This window comes from Parambassis ranga, chromosome 5 (genome assembly GCF_900634625.1).
Source record: "Parambassis ranga chromosome 5, fParRan2.1, whole genome shotgun sequence".
NCBI lineage: Eukaryota > Metazoa > Chordata > Actinopteri > Ambassidae > Parambassis > Parambassis ranga.
In genome coordinates, this window is record NC_041026.1 from 6,455,817 (window position 1) to 6,473,937 (window position 18,121).

Here is an 18,121-nt window from a genome sequence, read left to right on the forward strand (position 1 = left end):
AATAACTAGAATGACAAAGCAATATTATTTATGTGTGTATCAGAATAAAAAGTCAAGCATGCAGGTCATTAAGACACTTGTTGTTTATTGAGCACAGTATAGAGTTTTTACTCAGCAACTGAACATCAGTACCAATCTGCTTTTTTAGTGTTTAGACACTTCATCCCGTTGCATCAAGCTACAGATCTTGCAGATGTGCATTCTGCAATAAATGAAAAACAAAACCGATTTAAACACACTGAGAACTGAAGTGTAGTGGAGACACCTTTGTCTAGGTTGACTAGGAAACATTTTAGTGTGATAAAACATCTGTTCAACCTCCAAGCCTCCCCAGTATTTCTCTACAATAAATTATTACAGTACCATACAACCAGATTAGCACCATCTGTCAGTCTTTTGAGCCTCCGCTCTGAAGAGCATCGTTTGCCTGCATGAACCCTTTACCAACTGCAGTGACCATCTCCAGGGTCTTTAGGGCAGCCTCCCCTGGTGTCGACGCCTGTTCTCCAGCACTGTATCCTATACATGCCCCAAACACTGCCCCAATGCCTGCACCAAAGCGTGTTTTGAAACGAACAGATTGACATACAGCTGCACCAAAGAGTGCTCCCAGCAGTGTTCCTTCTAAGGCACCAACTAATCTGCACAGAATCCTGGTAATGCGGCCACTTTTCTCTTTCTTAGTTTGGTTTGTGTAGAACCCTCCGCTCTGTTTCATCCTCTCTATTGTGTTGAGGAGCTGGGTCACCTGGACCTTGTTGTTTCTGTAGTTATCATCATCGCTGTTGTTCCAGTGCTCATTGTCGACAACGTGACACCTGCCGCCGCACTTCTTCACCAGTGCGCTCAGAGACTCACTCATACCAACGAAATCCTCTATTGTCTCTCCTGGTTTGAGCTCCTCACCGTGAGTGAAGACTACTATGGCGTACTTCAGAACTTCCTCTCCTCCTTCTTCAAGAATTTTGTCAATGATATCTTTGTTCTGGTCTCTGTCTCTGTCCACTTTCAACACGATGAGGACAGCACGAAGCCCAGGACCACACTGTGCCAGACACTTCACAGTTTCATTCTTTAGTGTTTCTTCTGGCATTGTGTCAAAGGAACTGTCGACCACAGTGGTCAGGATGCTGTTTTCAGGGTCGGATTGTCCTTCACGTTCACCTGTTCCAGTCTTCAGCAGACTTTCCCCCAGCAGGGCGATCCTTGTCACTACAACACAAACACATATTTACATTATGTAACTAATAATGTTTCCAAATGTGACACCAACTGGGGCCCTAAAAATAATGCTATTTAATATGAAAAGACACATTTCCCTCTCAGTACAGAGCCGAGCAGTTCCGAACGACTTCGGTGCGCCACATGAACTGTTGTTTTACAGATTATGTCAAAACTCCGTCGACTGGAAACTTAAAGATAATAACTACTGAAGAGGCCTGAGTGCAGAGCTCCTCACAGACAGACACTCACTGAGGCTGTCAATCATGTATTTCAGTGGTGATGTCTCTGGTCAGAATCAGAATAACTTTATTTATCCCTGAGGGGAAATTATGTAAGAATAAGATCTGTTCCACAGTGGGAAAATTACGTTACTGCAACAGCACAGCCTCAGTAGAATTATTAATTAATGATATACAGTAGTAGTAAAACTACCAATAAAGATACAAGAGAATTAAAATAAGAACATATAACATATTAACAGATATTGCACAGATGAGGTGAGTAGGTGGGAAACTTGTAGAGACGGTAGCTCACAGGGACAAACTGTTCCTACGTTCCTACGTTTCTTGTAGTAAAATCAGGTAAAAAATTAGGATTCCCAAAACTATACTGTCAAAAACTGATTTCCCCAAAACAAAATCAAATAAAGTAAAATAAAATGGAAAAAACGGAATTCCCAAAAAGTAAAATGGAAAAAACGCAATTTACAGAATTTATAGGGCGCTACTTTCCAGTGATTGTTAAAGTGAACATAGTAGTGGGGGGACAGACAGCAAAAGGAAGTGTCTCTATTTATAGACACTATTGTCTTGCAGAGCTGCACATGAAAGTTAAATTCCCTGATATACAACGGGCTCATGTAGCGAACTCACCACACGTGAACGTGTACACACATCCACGAATATGCGCCTGGAGACTATATAAAGGCCTACACATGATTTTGCCATGGTATTAGAAAGGGTTTTAAAAGGAAGTAAATACGAAGTTGTAATACACACGACAACAAGAACAACAAAGGCTCTCCCGATCCTATACTATTCACACACGAGCAATTACCTATTGAAACGCAGGAAGAAATCACTTCACAGGAAGTATCAGCCCGCCAAATTCAGCTAGTATTTCTATTTTGACTAAATACAAACAGAAATGAATTTAACTCACCTGCCATGATGGAAGAGTATCAGCAACTTTGAAGTTTTCTTAGGTGATAATAGTTGTCGTCGGTCGTCCGGTCTCTTTTTGACCACACCCGTAAACGTCCTGCTGCAGTTCTTTACTCGGCCGCGCTCTGACTGTTTTTCCTTGTGTCAAGACCACCGAGTCAAAAACCACAGCAACTGTGCGATTGTATGAATCTAAGTCTATTTATATAAAACATCAACAGACAGGTGCTGAAATCTACTGTTTTATCCTCAGACATTAAAAAAAAGTAGGATTCTTTTGGCTGAACGTCTCAGTCGCCATTACATGACCGATGGCTGGTTGCCACGTGTGCACCACAAGATGGCCGACCATGAATCATCCATCTATTGCTGTATGGATAGAATAAACAAGACATTTAGAGTCAAACGAACATTGGTTTCAAGTAAATATGTCATTTATTGAGTTTTCATTGAACATAAAAAGATCAGTATTGGTCCTTTAAAAAAGTAAACCTTTGAGCATTTATTGCTAAATGTGCACTAAACATGTAAAGACTTAGCCTACATGGATTAAAAGGATTATTGTAAACCCACTATAGGTAACGTCATTGGAATCATTTTTCACACAGTATATATATGTGTAGCAAGCGAAGAAAAACTTATAATAAGTCCAAAAAGTCAAAGACTGGATTTCCTTCCAGTGTTGGAAGTGGTTTCAAATTTGGTAAAGAAAGCTTAGATAAACATTTGTTTAACCCATAAATCCATTGATTTGTCTCTGGATTTACTCATTTTGTATCTTTTGACTCTCCACCCTGCAATGCACCCTCTGCTTGTAGGAACACCTGACCGACTGCACCGACTTCCTGCACAGCCTTCAATGCAGCCTCTCCTGGTGTTGATGAATGTTCTGCAGCACCATATCCTATACTGCCCCCTAATGCTGCAGCGAGTGCGCATACAACTGGGTGACCTGGATATAGACGTACACCAAACAATGCTCCCAGCAGTGCTCCTGCTGTGACACCAGCAAATATGCGCATAAGCCTTTTAACAAAGTCGCCTTTGTCCTTATATTTCTTTTTCAACTCCTCCACTTTCTGAAGCATCTCGTTTGTGTAGAACCCTCCGCTCTGTTTCATCCTCTCTATTGTGTTGAGGAGCTGGGTCACCTGGAACTGGTTGTTTCTGTAGTCATCATCATTGTTGTTGTTCCAGTATTTATTGTCAACAACGTGACACCTGCCGCCGCACTTCTTCACCAGATCTCTCAGATCCTTATTTTTGTGAACAAAATCTTCAATTTTCACTTCTCTGTCGAGCTGGTCTCCGTAAGTGAAGACAACAACGGCATATTTTAGCACTTCCTCTGAGAAGTGTTGCAGTATTTTGTCGATGACCGCCTTCTCCTGCTCTGTGTATCTGTCCACTCTCAGCACAATGAGAAAAGCATGAGGCCCAGGAGAGCACTCTGCGATACACTTCACAACCTCAGGCTTCAGTGCTTCCTCATTGGTGTTTGTGTCAAAGAAACCAGGTGTGTCAACCACAGTGGTGTGGATGCCGTTGACGACTTTGGATTCTGCTTGACATTCAATTGTTTCAGAATTTGGAGAGGATTTGGTCTTCAGCAGACTCTCTCCCAGCAGGGTGTTTCCCAGGCTGCTCTTCCCTGAGCCTGTTTTCCCCAGCAGGACGATCCTCGTTCCATTTGACTCTACAAGACGAACACAAGTTTTTAACATGCTAATGTTTCCACAGGATACATCAGTGACACAAACAGACCCTGCTGGTTACAATCTACTCAGTTATTAATAATAAAGAATCTTGTTCTTAGACAGACAGAGAGGAAAAAGTACATTCTTTGTTTTGACTAAAGTTTAGTGTTGAATCAGGAACAGAAATAAACTCACCAGTCATGATGAAAAAGAGTCTGGTGCAGAGCAAAGGTTTCTTGTATGAGTGAGCGTCGTCTCTGTCTTCTTGACTCTGCATTGGCAGCACTTCGTTCACTTGGGTCTTGTCCAAGGATATTTCCTGTTTATAAACTGTCTTATCAGTGGCATAGGAAGCACTAAAAATGTGTGTGTGTGGGGGGGGGGGGGGGGGGGCACCTTCTGTGGGTGGGTGGTGAAAAAAAGTACATTAGTATATTATGAAATATAATATAATTTTTTTGGGGACAACAGTGGTGCAGTGGTATAGCAGGGTTGTCTAGTAACCGGAAGGTTGGTGGTTCGATCCCAACTCCTCCCTAGTCACTGTTTGTGTGTTCTTGGGCAAGACACTTCACCCTAGCCTGTGGCGCGCCTTGCTAGTCATTGTATGACATTGTAAGAATTTCCCTTTGGGATTAATACAGTATCTTAAAAAAAAAATAATAATATGAAGTTTTTAGGATTTTTAGGATTTTAACAAGTTGATAAACTATTTTACCTACAGAAGTAAACACTTAATGACTATTTCAGAGACAGATTCAACAAAAACTCATTAATTTTAAAACACGGTGACATGCAGAAACTAATTCCAAGTGAAACAACAGTTTTAGTACTGACAAAAATACAGGACGAGGGAGGCCTGGAGCTCAGCAGAGGTGTTTGTTTGCCTCATACTGTACTGCCACCAAGTGGAGTCAGAGCATGAGATTTAGAGAGACTGTGGCTGAAATCAGGAAAAGACTATTAAATTAGACCAGAAATATAAGCACAAACTCTATAGCTTAGCATAATTGAGAGTGAACGCTCACCAATTTGCTCTGTAGTGTATATCTGCATATTCTGGAAATTTCCCCATGATGTGTACGTTTTATAGAAATTGGAATGTGTGTAAATGTCAGAGCCAATGTTCATACCGATCAATTCATGAATACATGTATGTACTTGAGTTGTTATTTGGTGATTTACTCATAGAAATGACACAGATTTGTTGTAAATTCATCTTTGTATAGAGGCCTGTACAATGTAGAGATTTATTTTTTAACTTAAATTAAAAGTAAAACTGTTCATCATCAAAGCGTCTTTAAAGAAAAGTTATGTTTTGTGAGTATTCCTGCATGACATGATGCTAGAGCTCCCAGTAAATAGCTCTGGGATACTGAAGGCACTTTTCATCCAAATAGTGTAAAGACAAACAAGGAACAACTGCATATAAAGCTCTGTGAGGAGAAGTACCTGAGTTCATGTAAACACAGCAACCACTCGGACTTCTGTCAGAAGAGTAACAAGCAGCTCCGCCAGTGAACACTGACTTAACTAGCCTAGCTACTGGTTCAAAGTACCGTCCAGTGCTAGCTGGTTAGCATGCTACCTTCCTGCTGCCGTTTTCTTTACTTGGCCGCGCTCTGACTGTTTTTCCTTGTGTCAAGACCACCGAGTCAAAAACCACAGCAACTGTGCGATCGTATGAATCTAAGTCTATTTATATAAAACATCAACAGACAGGTGCTGAAATCTACTGTTTTATCCTCAGACATTTAAAAAAGTAGGATTCTTTTGGCTGAATATCTCAGTCGCCATTACATGATCAATGGCTGGTTGCCACGTGTGCACCACAAGATGGCCGACCATGAATCATCCATCTATTGCTGTATGGACAGAATAAACCTCAAGACATTCATAGTCAAACAAACATTGGTTTCAAGTAAATATGTCATTTATTGAGTTTTTATTGAACATACAAAGATCAGTATTGGTCCTTTAAAAAAGTAAACCTTTGAGCATTTATTGCTAAATGTGCACTAAACATGTAAAGACATGTAAAGCCTAGGTATTTGTGGACAGACTGCCTAGGTATTTGATACTATGAATTATCCCGTACTACTTTTTTGTGCACAAAGGTATTTCATGCAGACCTGTAAATCTGGTTGTTCAAATACTGCAAAGGCTCCGTGTTACCAGTTCCTGAAGTTTTCTTGCTATGATGTCTGCAATGGAAATTTCCCATTACAATACATGATATACATACAATACATAAATGTCATGATTTGCTACATTTTGCCTATAGGTCAACTATACAGTTAAATGGAAAGACACAAACACAGTTTCAAGTAAATATGTAATTTATTATGTTTTTAATTGAACATACACAGATCAGTATTGGTCCTTTAAAAACTTACATTTTTGATCATTTAATAATGTACAATAAACACGTAATGACTTACTTACATTGATTATTGTTAAAAACAAAACAAAGTAAACCCACTATAGGTAACATAATCATAGAAATAATTTTTCACATAATAGAATAGAATAGAATGCCTTTGATTGTCCTTGATGAGATGTTCAACCCATAAACCCAACGATTTGTCTCTAAATGTACTCATTTTGTATCTTTCGAGTCTCCACCCTACAAAGCACCCTTTGCTTGTTTGAACACGGTACCGACTGCACCGACATCCCTCACGGACTTCAATGTAGCCTCTGTTGGTGTTGATGACTCTTTTCCAGCACCATATCCGAAAAAGCCCCCAACTATTGCTCCAGCCAGTGTGCCTAAAATTGGGTTACCTCGAAATAGACTTGCACCAAAAAATAGTCCCACCACTGCTCCTGCTATGACACCAACAATTATGCATGTATGCTTGTGGTCAGAATTTGGAGAGGATTTGGTTGTCAGCTGACTCATTCTTGTTGGCCCTACAAGACACAAACACAATAAACTCGTTAATGATCCTACAGGTGACACCAACAGGCCCTGCTAGTTACAATCCTGTCATGAAAACTTGCAGACTCAAAAAAAGAATAGAAACTATTGACATCTGTAGAGACAGAAGTATCAGCAGGAGCATTCTTTATCAACATGACACCACCTAGATATTCAGAAACAGCTCGCTGTGTGAGTTCTTTTACTTTTAACACTTTAAGTAGACTTAAAAGTACTTAAGACTTTCACTTAAGTAGGACTGCTGATATAGCACTTATACTTTTACTTAAAGGTAGAGAAGGAGATTTCATTCTGATGCACTTTTTTTAAATTAGTGTAACTTCTCTTTACAATCCAATAGCAACCAATTAGTTCATCAGTTTCACATTAAAACAAAGAATATTAATCATCTGTGGAAGCTAAAACATCTGCACATAGAGTTGGCTGCTCTCTTCCTGCTCTGCACGCACGTGAGGTACGTGCATGATGGCCGAAGTCACAGACTGGTTGGGAGGCGTGGCTTCGGGGTGAGCTCCGAGAGAAAGGGCCGTGTGTTTACTTTCAAAATCTGGCTGTCGCTGAGTTTTCAAAATCTCCTACCCTACCTTTAAGTTGAGGGTGCGTTTCGCTTGATGTATCAGGAAATGAATCCAGGTTGGAACTTCCTCATTCAATCACTAACTGAGCTGTTTAACAATTCAATCTAATGTGAGCAGGACAACACTGATTAAAGATAATTCACATAATCTGACACTGCTATGAATACAGAGTGTTAAGACACAGACAGCGTTGCTGGCTTCAGGCATTAGTGAGTGTAAATCTGGATAGAAATAGAGTGCTTTATGTGAGAGCATGCCATTATTTCTACACTGATGAACAACTTTGTTAGAGCACGAAACGTGCAAGAGCCCTATTGAAATGCAAGTGTTTCTTATTATTGTTCTCTTTTTTCTTCCACGTCATTGGACACAAATTTGATCCCCTGAACATGCTCGAAAACTCACCAAAATTGGCAGGTTCGTGGAAAATGGCGATCTAAAACTGTCACCGCAACAGTGACTGTCCAAATGGCTCTGCAGCACCCCCTAGAATTTGAAAATATTCAGCTTAACAGCTACAGCCATAAAAATTGGTACACCTCACTCAGGAAACACATCTTTGGAAAAAAAATTCCACCACTGGGTGTCAGCCATTTAAAAAAAAAACGTCACCATGTTCCAATTTGCACGCCTTTCCTGTAAAACCAGTTCAATGAAAACACTTTTGGTTTTGTTCACTTGGCTCTCGTCCAAGGATATTTCCTGTAAACCACTGAAATGAATGTGACTGGGTGTGTGCTTCTTAGATTGTACTTGACTATAAAACTGTTTTATGGTTTGGGAATTAAACCTGGGACAAAAGCAGGCCGAGATGTTTGTATTTAAAGTTTCAGTGTGATAAATGCAGAGCAAACGGTCATAGATGCCATCAGAGCTCCCTTTTAAATGACTGTTATCGGTCTGTTTAAATACAGCAAACAGTCTGTACTCTCTGCTGTGTAAATATTATACTGTGCCATTGGTAAAGTTTTTCTTGGTGTATAACGATTCTAAGACCTCCAACCTAACCTGAGACCTGGAGCTCAGCGTGGCTGCTCAGCAGAGGTGTCTGTTTGCCTCAGGTGGAGAGTCAGAGCATGAGACACAAACAATGTGGTTGGATTCAGGAAAACACTGCACAGCTTTGCAGTGAGTGGTGGTTCATTCATTAAACTGTTTATTCTGAGCATATACAGGTGCTCTCTCAGTTCCAACAAAGTCAATAGAATGCCTGCATTCACAACAGCAGGTTGTGTATGTACACAGTGTATGACAGCTTAGGTCAACAGGACACTTTAAATGCACTGAAAGATGAAATCACTAAAAAAACAAAGATACACTCAAGTAATCCACATCACAAACATGTTTCTGTAAAGATAAGAAATCTTCAGGTAAAACAAGGTGATGGTTGATTAACCAAAGTTCACAACAGTTAATCACTGATAGATACTGATAAAAATGAAATCCAAAGATCCAAAGTTTTCTCTTGGAGCATGCGCGGCGTGAGAGGTCAGAAGTGCTAAGAGTTCGTCACGGCGAGTGACAACTTTGGCTAAAGTGTCTTTTGTAAACGTTTTCAGTGGATTTGTTCCGAAAAAAATGTAGGTGCCGCCAGCCTCAATGCCAGGTTTGAAGAGCTGGATGCAGAGCTGGACGCAAAGCTGGATTCAAAGCTGGATTCAAAGCTGAATACAATATTGGATTTGAATACAAAGGAGAATACAACGCTAGACTCGCTAGTGAAGCGGGTTGGCGCTCTCGACGGGCGTTGTGAGAGTATTATGTCGGATATGGACGACTACAGCGTACAGCGTTAAGATCGACTCTCATGAGGACAGGATGAGTGAGGTTGAGAAGAAGCTACAAAAAGCTCTGGAATATATCGCTCAGCTTGAAAACAGACTACGCCAAAATAACTTAAGGCGTCTGAACGTACCAGAGCGAGAGGAGACAGATATGTCGATGCTTGCATTCCTGGTTAAAACTTTTGCGGAGAAGTGGAATTTAAAGTTGGAGGAGGGCGATTTTGAGAGGGAGCACCGAATGGGACCTGCGGAGGACGGCTCCAAATACCCACGAGTTATTCTCTTTAAGCTTCACCACTTTCAAAAGAAGCTGTACATTCAGCGGGGAACTCGGGCCTCACCAGTAGGGTCTAACTTCAAAGTGGTGGCCGACCTTTCTGCACAGGTTCAGGCGAAGAGGAAGGAGTTTTGGCCGCTGAGAGAACAACTGCACCGGATGTGTAGTTTTTCTGTCTTCTTGACTCTGCTTTTGCAGCACTTTAAGTTTCGTTCACTTGGGTCTTGTCCAAGGATATTTCCTGTTTATAAACTGTCTTATGCTGTGGGGAGTAAACCGGGGCTCTGTGAACAATAGACCTATTCAGGCCAACATGTTTGTATTAAAAGTTTTTTAGTGTGATAAATGCAGAGCAAACAGGGTCATAGATGCCGTCAGAGCTCCCTTTTAAAAGACTGTGACATATTATCTGACTGTTTAAATACAGAGAACAGTCTTTACGCTCTGCTGTGTGAAAGTTGTACAGCCATCTTGGGTACTACCGACCAAGATGGCCGACCGTCTATACATATGAGAATGAATCATCCATGTATTGCTGTATGAACAGAATAAACCACAAGACATTTCAACGTTTATAATCAAACATTTGTTTCATGTAAATCTGTCATTTTTGGAGCATTTTATTGCGTTTGTATTTGATAGCACATCAGCACAAATTAGCTTTCATGAGAAATGTGCTACTAGTTCAAATGCAAACGCTCATATGTGAGTTTTCCCAAAGTCTGTGATGAACAACAATTCAATTCACTTGTCACCAGCTGCTTTTGTGTTTCTCTTTTACACCGCTTGAGCATTTTAATTCTCTTCCTGCTCAACTTATGTGCACAAAGGTATTTCATGCAGACCTGTAAATCTGGTTGTTCAAATACTGCAAAGGCTCCGTGTTACCAGTTCCTGAAGTTTGCTTGCTATGATGTCTGTAATGGAAATTTCCCATTATAATACATGATATACATACAATACATAAATGTCATGATTTGCTACATTTTGCCTATAGGTCAACTATACAGTTAAATGGAAAGACGCAATTGTTTCAAGTAAATATGTAATTTATTATATTTTTAATTGAACATACACAGATCAGTATTGGTCCTTTAAAAACTTACATTTTTGATCATTTAATAATGTACAATAAACACATAATGACTTAGGTTACATTGATTATTGTTAAAAACAAAACAAAGTAAACCCACTATAGGTAACATAATCATAGAAATAATTTTTCACATAATAGAATAGAATAGAATGCCTTTGATTGTCCTTGATGAGATGGTCCTTGATGTGCTGAAGAACTAGTCTCTCAAAGCACTTCATGATTACCGGAGTGAGGGCCACTGGTCGGTAATCATTCATGCTGGTGACGAAGACTTTTTTGGCACCGGGATTATTGTGGAAGATTTCAGGCAGGGTGGGATGACTGCCTGGGCCAGTGAGAGGTTGAAGATCCTGGTAAAGGTGGGGGCGAGGTGGTGGGCGCGCGCTTTGAGCACCTTGCCAGGTACTCCGTCTGGGCCGGGAGCCCTCTTGGGGTTCACTGTCAGGTACACACGTCTGACATGGTGCTCCTGTATAGTGAGTGGAGCGGTGCAGGAGCCAGATGGGGTGGGGGCTGGGGCATGGCTGGAGCAGATGAGTGCTGCTGAGATGATTCAAAGCGGGCAAAGAAGCAGTTGGTTGATTAAAAACATTTGTTCAACCCATAAACCCAACGATTTGTCTCTAAATGTACTCATTTTGTATCTTTCGAGTCTCCACCCTACAAAGCACCCTTTGCTTGTTTGAACACGGTACCGACTGCACCGACATCCCTCACGGACTTCAATGTAGCCTCTGTTGGTGTTGATGACTCTTTTCCAGCACCATATCCGAAAAAGCCCCCAACTATTGCTCCAGCCAGTGTGCCTAAAATTGGGTTACCTCGAAATAGACTTGCACCAAAAAATAGTCCCACCACTGCTCCTGCTATGACACCAACAATTATGCATGTATGCTTGTGGTCAGAATTTGGAGAGGATTTGGTTGTCAGCTGACTCATTCTTGTTGGCCCTACAAGACACAAACACAATAAACTCGTTAATGATCCTACAGGTGACACCAACAGGCCCTGCTAGTTACAATCCTGTCATGAAAACTTGCAGACTCAAAAAAAGAATAGAAACTATTGACATCTGTAGAGACATAAGTATCAGCAGGAGCATTCTTTATCAACATGACACCACCTAGATATTCAGAAACAGCTCGCTGTGTGAGTTCTTTTACTTTTAACACTTTAAGTAGACTTAAAAGTACTTAAGACTTTCACCTAAGTAGGACTGCTGATATAGCACTTATACTTTTACTTAAAGGTAGAGAAGGAGATTTCATTCTGATGCACTTTTTTTAAATTAGTGTAACTTCTCTTTACAATCCAATAGCAACCAATTAGTTCATCAGTTTCACATTAAAACAAAGAATATTAATCATCTGTGGAAGCTATGAAATGCTAAAAACATCTGTACATAGAGTTGGCTGCTCTCTTCCTGCTCTGCACGCACCAGAGAGGTACGTGCATGATGGCCGAAGTCACAGACTGGATGGGACACAGACAGCGTTGCTGGCTTCAGGCATTAGTGAGTGTAAATCTGGATAGAAACAGAGTGCTTTATGTGAGAGCATGCCATTATTTCTACACTGATGAACAACTTTATTAGAGCACGAAACGTGCAAGAGCCCTATTGAAATGCAAGTGTTTCTTATTATTGTTCTCTTTTTTCTTCCACGTCATTGGACGCAAATTTGATCCCCTGAACATGCTCGAAAACTCACCAAAATTGGCAGGTTCGTGGAAAATGGCGATCTAAAACTGTCACCGCAACAGTGACTGTCCAAATGGCTCTGCAGCACCCCCTAGAATTTGAAAATATTCAGCTTAACAGCTACAGCCATAATAATTGGTACACCTCACTCAGGAAACACATCTTTGGAAAAAAAATTCCACCACTGGGTCAGCCATTTAAAAAAAAAAAAACTTCACCATGTTCCAATTTGCACGCCCTGCACTTTTGCGAACTCCTCCTAGGGGCATTGCTTGATAGGGCTGAATATTGGTGCACTTGCACCAATATATTAGGGACCAAAAGTTATCAAAAACGCAGCACTTCGTCATACGGTCTGGCTGTGGCGCCACCACGAAGTTGACCCTTTGCCTGCGCACAGGAAATTGATGTATTTGTGGTTGTATCTACCACATACTTCATTCTATGTGGATGAAAAAATCAGGCATGCTGAGCCTGTCATTCTGAACAGATTGATATGCTAATGAGCTGATACTCTCATAGCGCCAACTACTGGCAGCATGAATTGTGTTCAGGCTGATTTCCATGTTCCACACCTTGTATTTGAATGAACTCCTCCTTTACAGTCATGTTGAACATCTGACTTTGGTCGCATGCTGATATGGTATAGTCGCTGCGCCACCTACTGGCCAGAGGACCTGTCTTTTGTATCTGTGTGTTTTGGCGTCCTCTTCTGTGCTGCAGATCAGAGCTCGTGCCTGTGTCGGGGGAGAGAAGTCACAAGATGTTAGGGGATATGGCGAGTGCGAGGGCCCGCCATCGCTGCTTGCAGCTTTAATTAGTTATTAGTATTGAAAATCATGGTTTTTCAAAAGTAGTAGTAGTAGTTTTTATAGTTGAACACAGTCATTAAAACAATATAGAATCTCAATTATTGTGCTACACACGTAAGCAGAGTTAAAAAAAAAAGCAGCACCAGATAATTCATAGTATTATGATGCTCTCAGCCAAAACATTCAATACTTTCACCAATCTTGGCAGATTTACACACACAGAGGAAAAAGTACATTAACTTGTTTTGACTAAAGTTTAGAGTTAAACAGAGAAACAGAAATAAACTCACCAGCCATGGTGGAAAGATGTCAGTGCAGTGCAAACCTTTCTAGTCGTGTGACTTTTTGAGATGTCTTCAGTTTTGTTTGACGTGGCTGCACTGCATTTCCTGTAAAACCAGTACAATGAAAACACTTTTGGTTTTGTTCACTTGGCTCTCGTCCAAGGATATTTCCTGTAAACCACTGAAATGAATGTGACTGGGTGTGTGCTTCTTAGATTGTACTTGACTATAAAACTGTCTTATGGTTTGGGAATTAAACCTGGGACAAAAGCAGGCCGAGATGTTTGTATTTAAAGTTTCAGTGTGATAAATGCAGAGCAAACGGTCATAGATGCCATCAGAGCTCCCTTTTAAACGACTGTTATCGGTCTGTTTAAATACAGCAAACAGTCTGTACTCTCTGCTGTGTAAATATTATACTGTGCCATTGGTAAAGTTTTTCTTGGTGTATAACGATTCTAAGACCTCCAACCTAACCTGAGACCTGGAGCTCAGCGTGGCTGCTCAGCAGAGGTGTCTGTTTGCCTCAGGTGGAGAGTCAGAGCATGAGACACAAACAATGTGGTTGGATTCAGGAAAACACTGCACAGCTTTGCAGTGAGTGGTGGTTCATTCATTAAACTGTTTATTCTGAGCATATACAGGTGCTCTCTCAGTTCCAACAAAGTCAATAGAATGCCTGCATTCACAACAGCAGGTTGTGTATGTACACAGTGTATGACAGCTTAGGTCAACAGGACACTTTAAATGCACTGAAAGATGAAATCACTAAAAAAACAAAGATACACTCAAGTAATCCACATCACAAACATGTTTCTGTAAAGATAAGAAATCTTCAGGTAAAACAAGGTGATGGTTGATTAACCAAAGTTCACAACAGTTAATCACTGATAGATACTGATAAAAATGAAATCCAAAGATCCAAAGTTTTCTCTTGGAGCATGCGCGGCGTGAGAGGTCAGAAGTGCTAAGAGTTCGTCACGGCGAGTGACAACTTTGGCTAAAGTGTCTTTTGTAAACGTTTTCAGTGGATTTGTTCCGAAAAAAATGTAGGTGCCGCCAGCCTCAATGCCAGGTTTGAAGAGCTGGATGCAGAGCTGGACGCAAAGCTGGATTCAAAGCTGGATTCAAAGCTGAATACAATATTGGATTTGAATACAAAGGAGAATACAACTCTAGACTCGCTAGTGAAGCGGGTTGGCGCTCTCGACGGGCGTTGTGAGAGTATTATGTCGGATATGGACGACTACAGCGTACAGCGTTAAGATCGACTCTCATGAGGACAGGATGAGTGAGGTTGAGAAGAAGCTACAAAAAGCTCTGGAATATATCGCTCAGCTTGAAAACAGACTACGCCAAAATAACTTAAGGCGTCTGAACGTACCAGAGCGAGAGGAGACAGATATGTCGATGCTTGCATTCCTGGTTAAAACTTTTGCGGAGAAGTGGAATTTAAAGTTGGAGGAGGGCGATTTTGAGAGGGAGCACCGAATGGGACCTGCGGAGGACGGCTCCAAATACCCACGAGTTATTCTCTTTAAGCTTCACCACTTTCAAAAGAAGCTGTACATTCAGCGGGGAACTCGGGCCTCACCAGTAGGGTCTAACTTCAAAGTGGTGGCCGACCTTTCTGCACAGGTTCAGGCGAAGAGGAAGGAGTTTTGGCCGCTGAGAGAACAACTGCACCGGATGTGTAGTTTTTCTGTCTTCTTGACTCTGCTTTTGCAGCACTTTAAGTTTCGTTCACTTGGGTCTTGTCCAAGGATATTTCCTGTTTATAAACTGTCTTATGCTGTGGGGAGTAAACCGGGGCTCTGTGAACAATAGACCTATTCAGGCCAACATGTTTGTATTAAAAGTTTTTTAGTGTGATAAATGCAGAGCAAACAGGGTCATAGATGCCGTCAGAGCTCCCTTTTAAAAGACTGTGACATATTATCTGACTGTTTAAATACAGAGAACAGTCTTTACGCTCTGCTGTGTGAAAGTTGTACAGCCATCTTGGGTACTACCGACCAAGATGGCCGACCGTCTATACATATGAGAATGAATCATCCATGTATTGCTGTATGAACAGAATAAACCACAAGACATTTCAACGTTTATAATCAAACATTTGTTTCATGTAAATCTGTCATTTTTGGAGCATTTTATTGCGTTTGTATTTGATAGCACATCAGCACAAATTAGCTTTCATGAGAAATGTGCTACTAGTTCAAATGCAAACGCTCATATGTGAGGTTTCCCAAAGTCTGTGATGAACAACAATTCAATTCACTTGTCACCAGCTGCTTTTGTGTTTCTCTTTTACACCGCTTGAGCATTTTAATTCTCTTCCTGCTCAACTTATGTGCACAAAGGTATTTCATGCAGACCTGTAAATCTGGTTGTTCAAATACTGCAAAGGCTCCGTGTTACCAGTTCCTGAAGTTTGCTTGCTATGATGTCTGTAATGGAAATTTCCCATTATAATACATGATATACATACAATACATAAATGTCATGATTTGCTACATTTTGCCTATAGGTCAACTATACAGTTAAATGGAAAGACGCAATTGTTTCAAGTAAATATGTAATTTATTATATTTTTAATTGAACATACACAGATCAGTATTGGTCCTTTAAAAACTTACATTTTTGATCATTTAATAATGTACAATAAACACATAATGACTTAGGTTACATTGATTATTGTTAAAAACAAAACAAAGTAAACCCACTATAGGTAACATAATCATAGAAATAATTTTTCACATAATAGAATAGAATAGAATGCCTTTGATTGTCCTTGATGAGATGGTCCTTGATGTGCTGAAGAACTAGTCTCTCAAAGCACTTCATGATTACCGGAGTGAGGGCCACTGGTCGGTAATCATTCATGCTGGTGACGAAGACTTTTTTGGCACCGGGATTATTGTGGAAGATTTCAGGCAGGGTGGGATGACTGCCTGGGCCAGTGAGAGGTTGAAGATCCTGGTAAAGGTGGGGGCGAGGTGGTGGGCGCGCGCTTTGAGCACCTTGCCAGGTACTCCGTCTGGGCCGGGAGCCCTCTTGGGGTTCACTGTCAGGTACACACGTCTGACATTGTGCTCCTGTATAGTGAGTGGAGCGGTGCAGGAGCCAGATGGGGTGGGGGCTGGGGCATGGCTGGAGCAGATGAGTGCTGCTGAGATGATTCAAAGCGGGCAAAGAAGCAGTTGGTTGATTAAAAACATTTGTTCAACCCATAAACCCAACGATTTGTCTCTAAATGTACTCATTTTATATCTTTCGAGTCTCCACCATACAAAGCACCCTTTGCTTGTTTGAACACGGTACCGACTGCACCGACATCCCTCACGGACTTCAATGCAGCCTCTGTTGGTGTTGATGACTGTTTTCCAGCACCATATCCGAAAAAGCCCCCAACTATTGCTCCAGCGAGTGTGCCTAAAATTGGGTTACCGAACTAGACCTGCACCAATAAACAGTCCCAGCACTGCTCCTGCTAAGACACCAACAATTATGCATGTATGCTTGTGGTCAGAATTTGGAGAGGATTTGGTTGTCAGCTGACTCTCTCCCAGCTGGGTGTTTTCCAGGCTGCTCTTCCCTGAGCCTGTTTTCCATTGCAGGATGGACCTCATTCTAGTTGACCCTACAAGACACAAACACAATAAACTCGTTAATGATCCTACAGGTGACACCAACAGGCCCTGCTAGTTACAATCCTGTCATGAAAACTTGCAGAAAATCAAAAAAAGAATAGAAACTATTGACATCTGTAGAGGCAGACGTATCAGCAGGAGCATTCTTTATCAACATGACACCACCTACACTCAACAAAAATATAAACGCAACACTTTTGTTTTTGCTCCCATGTTTCATGAGATGGACTTGAAGATCTAAACTTCATTCCAGATACACAATATTACCATTCCTCTCAAACATTGTTCACAAATCTGTCTAAATGTGTGATAGTGAGCACTTCTGCTTTGCTGAGATAATCCATCCCACCTCACAGGTGTGCCACATCAAGATGCTGATCTGACATCATGATTAGTGCACAGGTGTACCTCAAACTGCCCACAATAAAAGGCCACCCTGAAATGTGCAGTTTTGTCTCACAGCAAAATGCCACAGATGCCACAAGCATTGAGGGAGCGTGCAATTGGCATGCTGACAGCAGGAATGTCAACCAGATCTGTTGCTCGTGCATTGAATGTTCATTTCTCCACCATAAGCCGTCTCCAAAGGCGTTTCAGAGAATATGGCAGTACATCCAACCGGCCTCACAACCGCAGACCACGAGTAACCACACCAGCCCAGGACCTCCACATCCAGCAGGTTCACCTCCGAGATCGTCTGAGACCAGCCACTCAGACAGCTGCTGAAACAATTGGTTTGCATAACCAAACAATTTCTGCACAAACCGTCTCAGGGAAGCTCAACTGCATGCTCGTCGTCCTCATCGGGGTCTTAACCTGACTCCAGATCGTCGCCGTAACAGACTTGAGTGGGCAAATGCTCACATTCGATGGCGTCTAGCACGTTGGAGAGGTGTTCTCTTCACGGATGAAT

General features: G+C 41.3%; 1 protein-coding gene across 4 annotated transcripts; it reads right to left on the reverse strand.

The window, feature by feature from the left end:
• Positions 1 to 362: 362 nt before the first annotated feature.
• Positions 363 to 13,716, reverse strand: LOC114435885 (GTPase IMAP family member 4-like). 4 transcript variants are annotated; one of them, XM_028405843.1, is made up of 4 exons: positions 13,565 to 13,716; positions 13,038 to 13,199; positions 4,025 to 4,083; positions 363 to 1,207 (listed from the first exon to the last, which is right to left on the reverse strand). In XM_028405843.1, the coding sequence occupies exons 1-4, from the start codon at positions 13,569 to 13,571 to the stop codon at positions 389 to 391; spliced, it is 1,047 nt and encodes a 348-aa protein (XP_028261644.1). In that variant the 5' UTR covers positions 13,572 to 13,716; the 3' UTR covers positions 363 to 388. The 4 variants fall into 4 exon arrangements, with proteins under 4 accessions (XP_028261644.1, XP_028261647.1, XP_028261643.1 ...); XM_028405842.1 differs by lacking the exon at positions 363 to 1,207 and having other exon boundaries at positions 2,868 to 4,083; positions 13,565 to 13,714; XM_028405846.1 differs by lacking the exons at positions 4,025 to 4,083; positions 13,038 to 13,199; positions 13,565 to 13,716 and adding an exon at positions 2,386 to 2,733 and having other exon boundaries at positions 363 to 1,212.
• Positions 13,717 to 18,121: the final 4,405 nt, after the last annotated feature.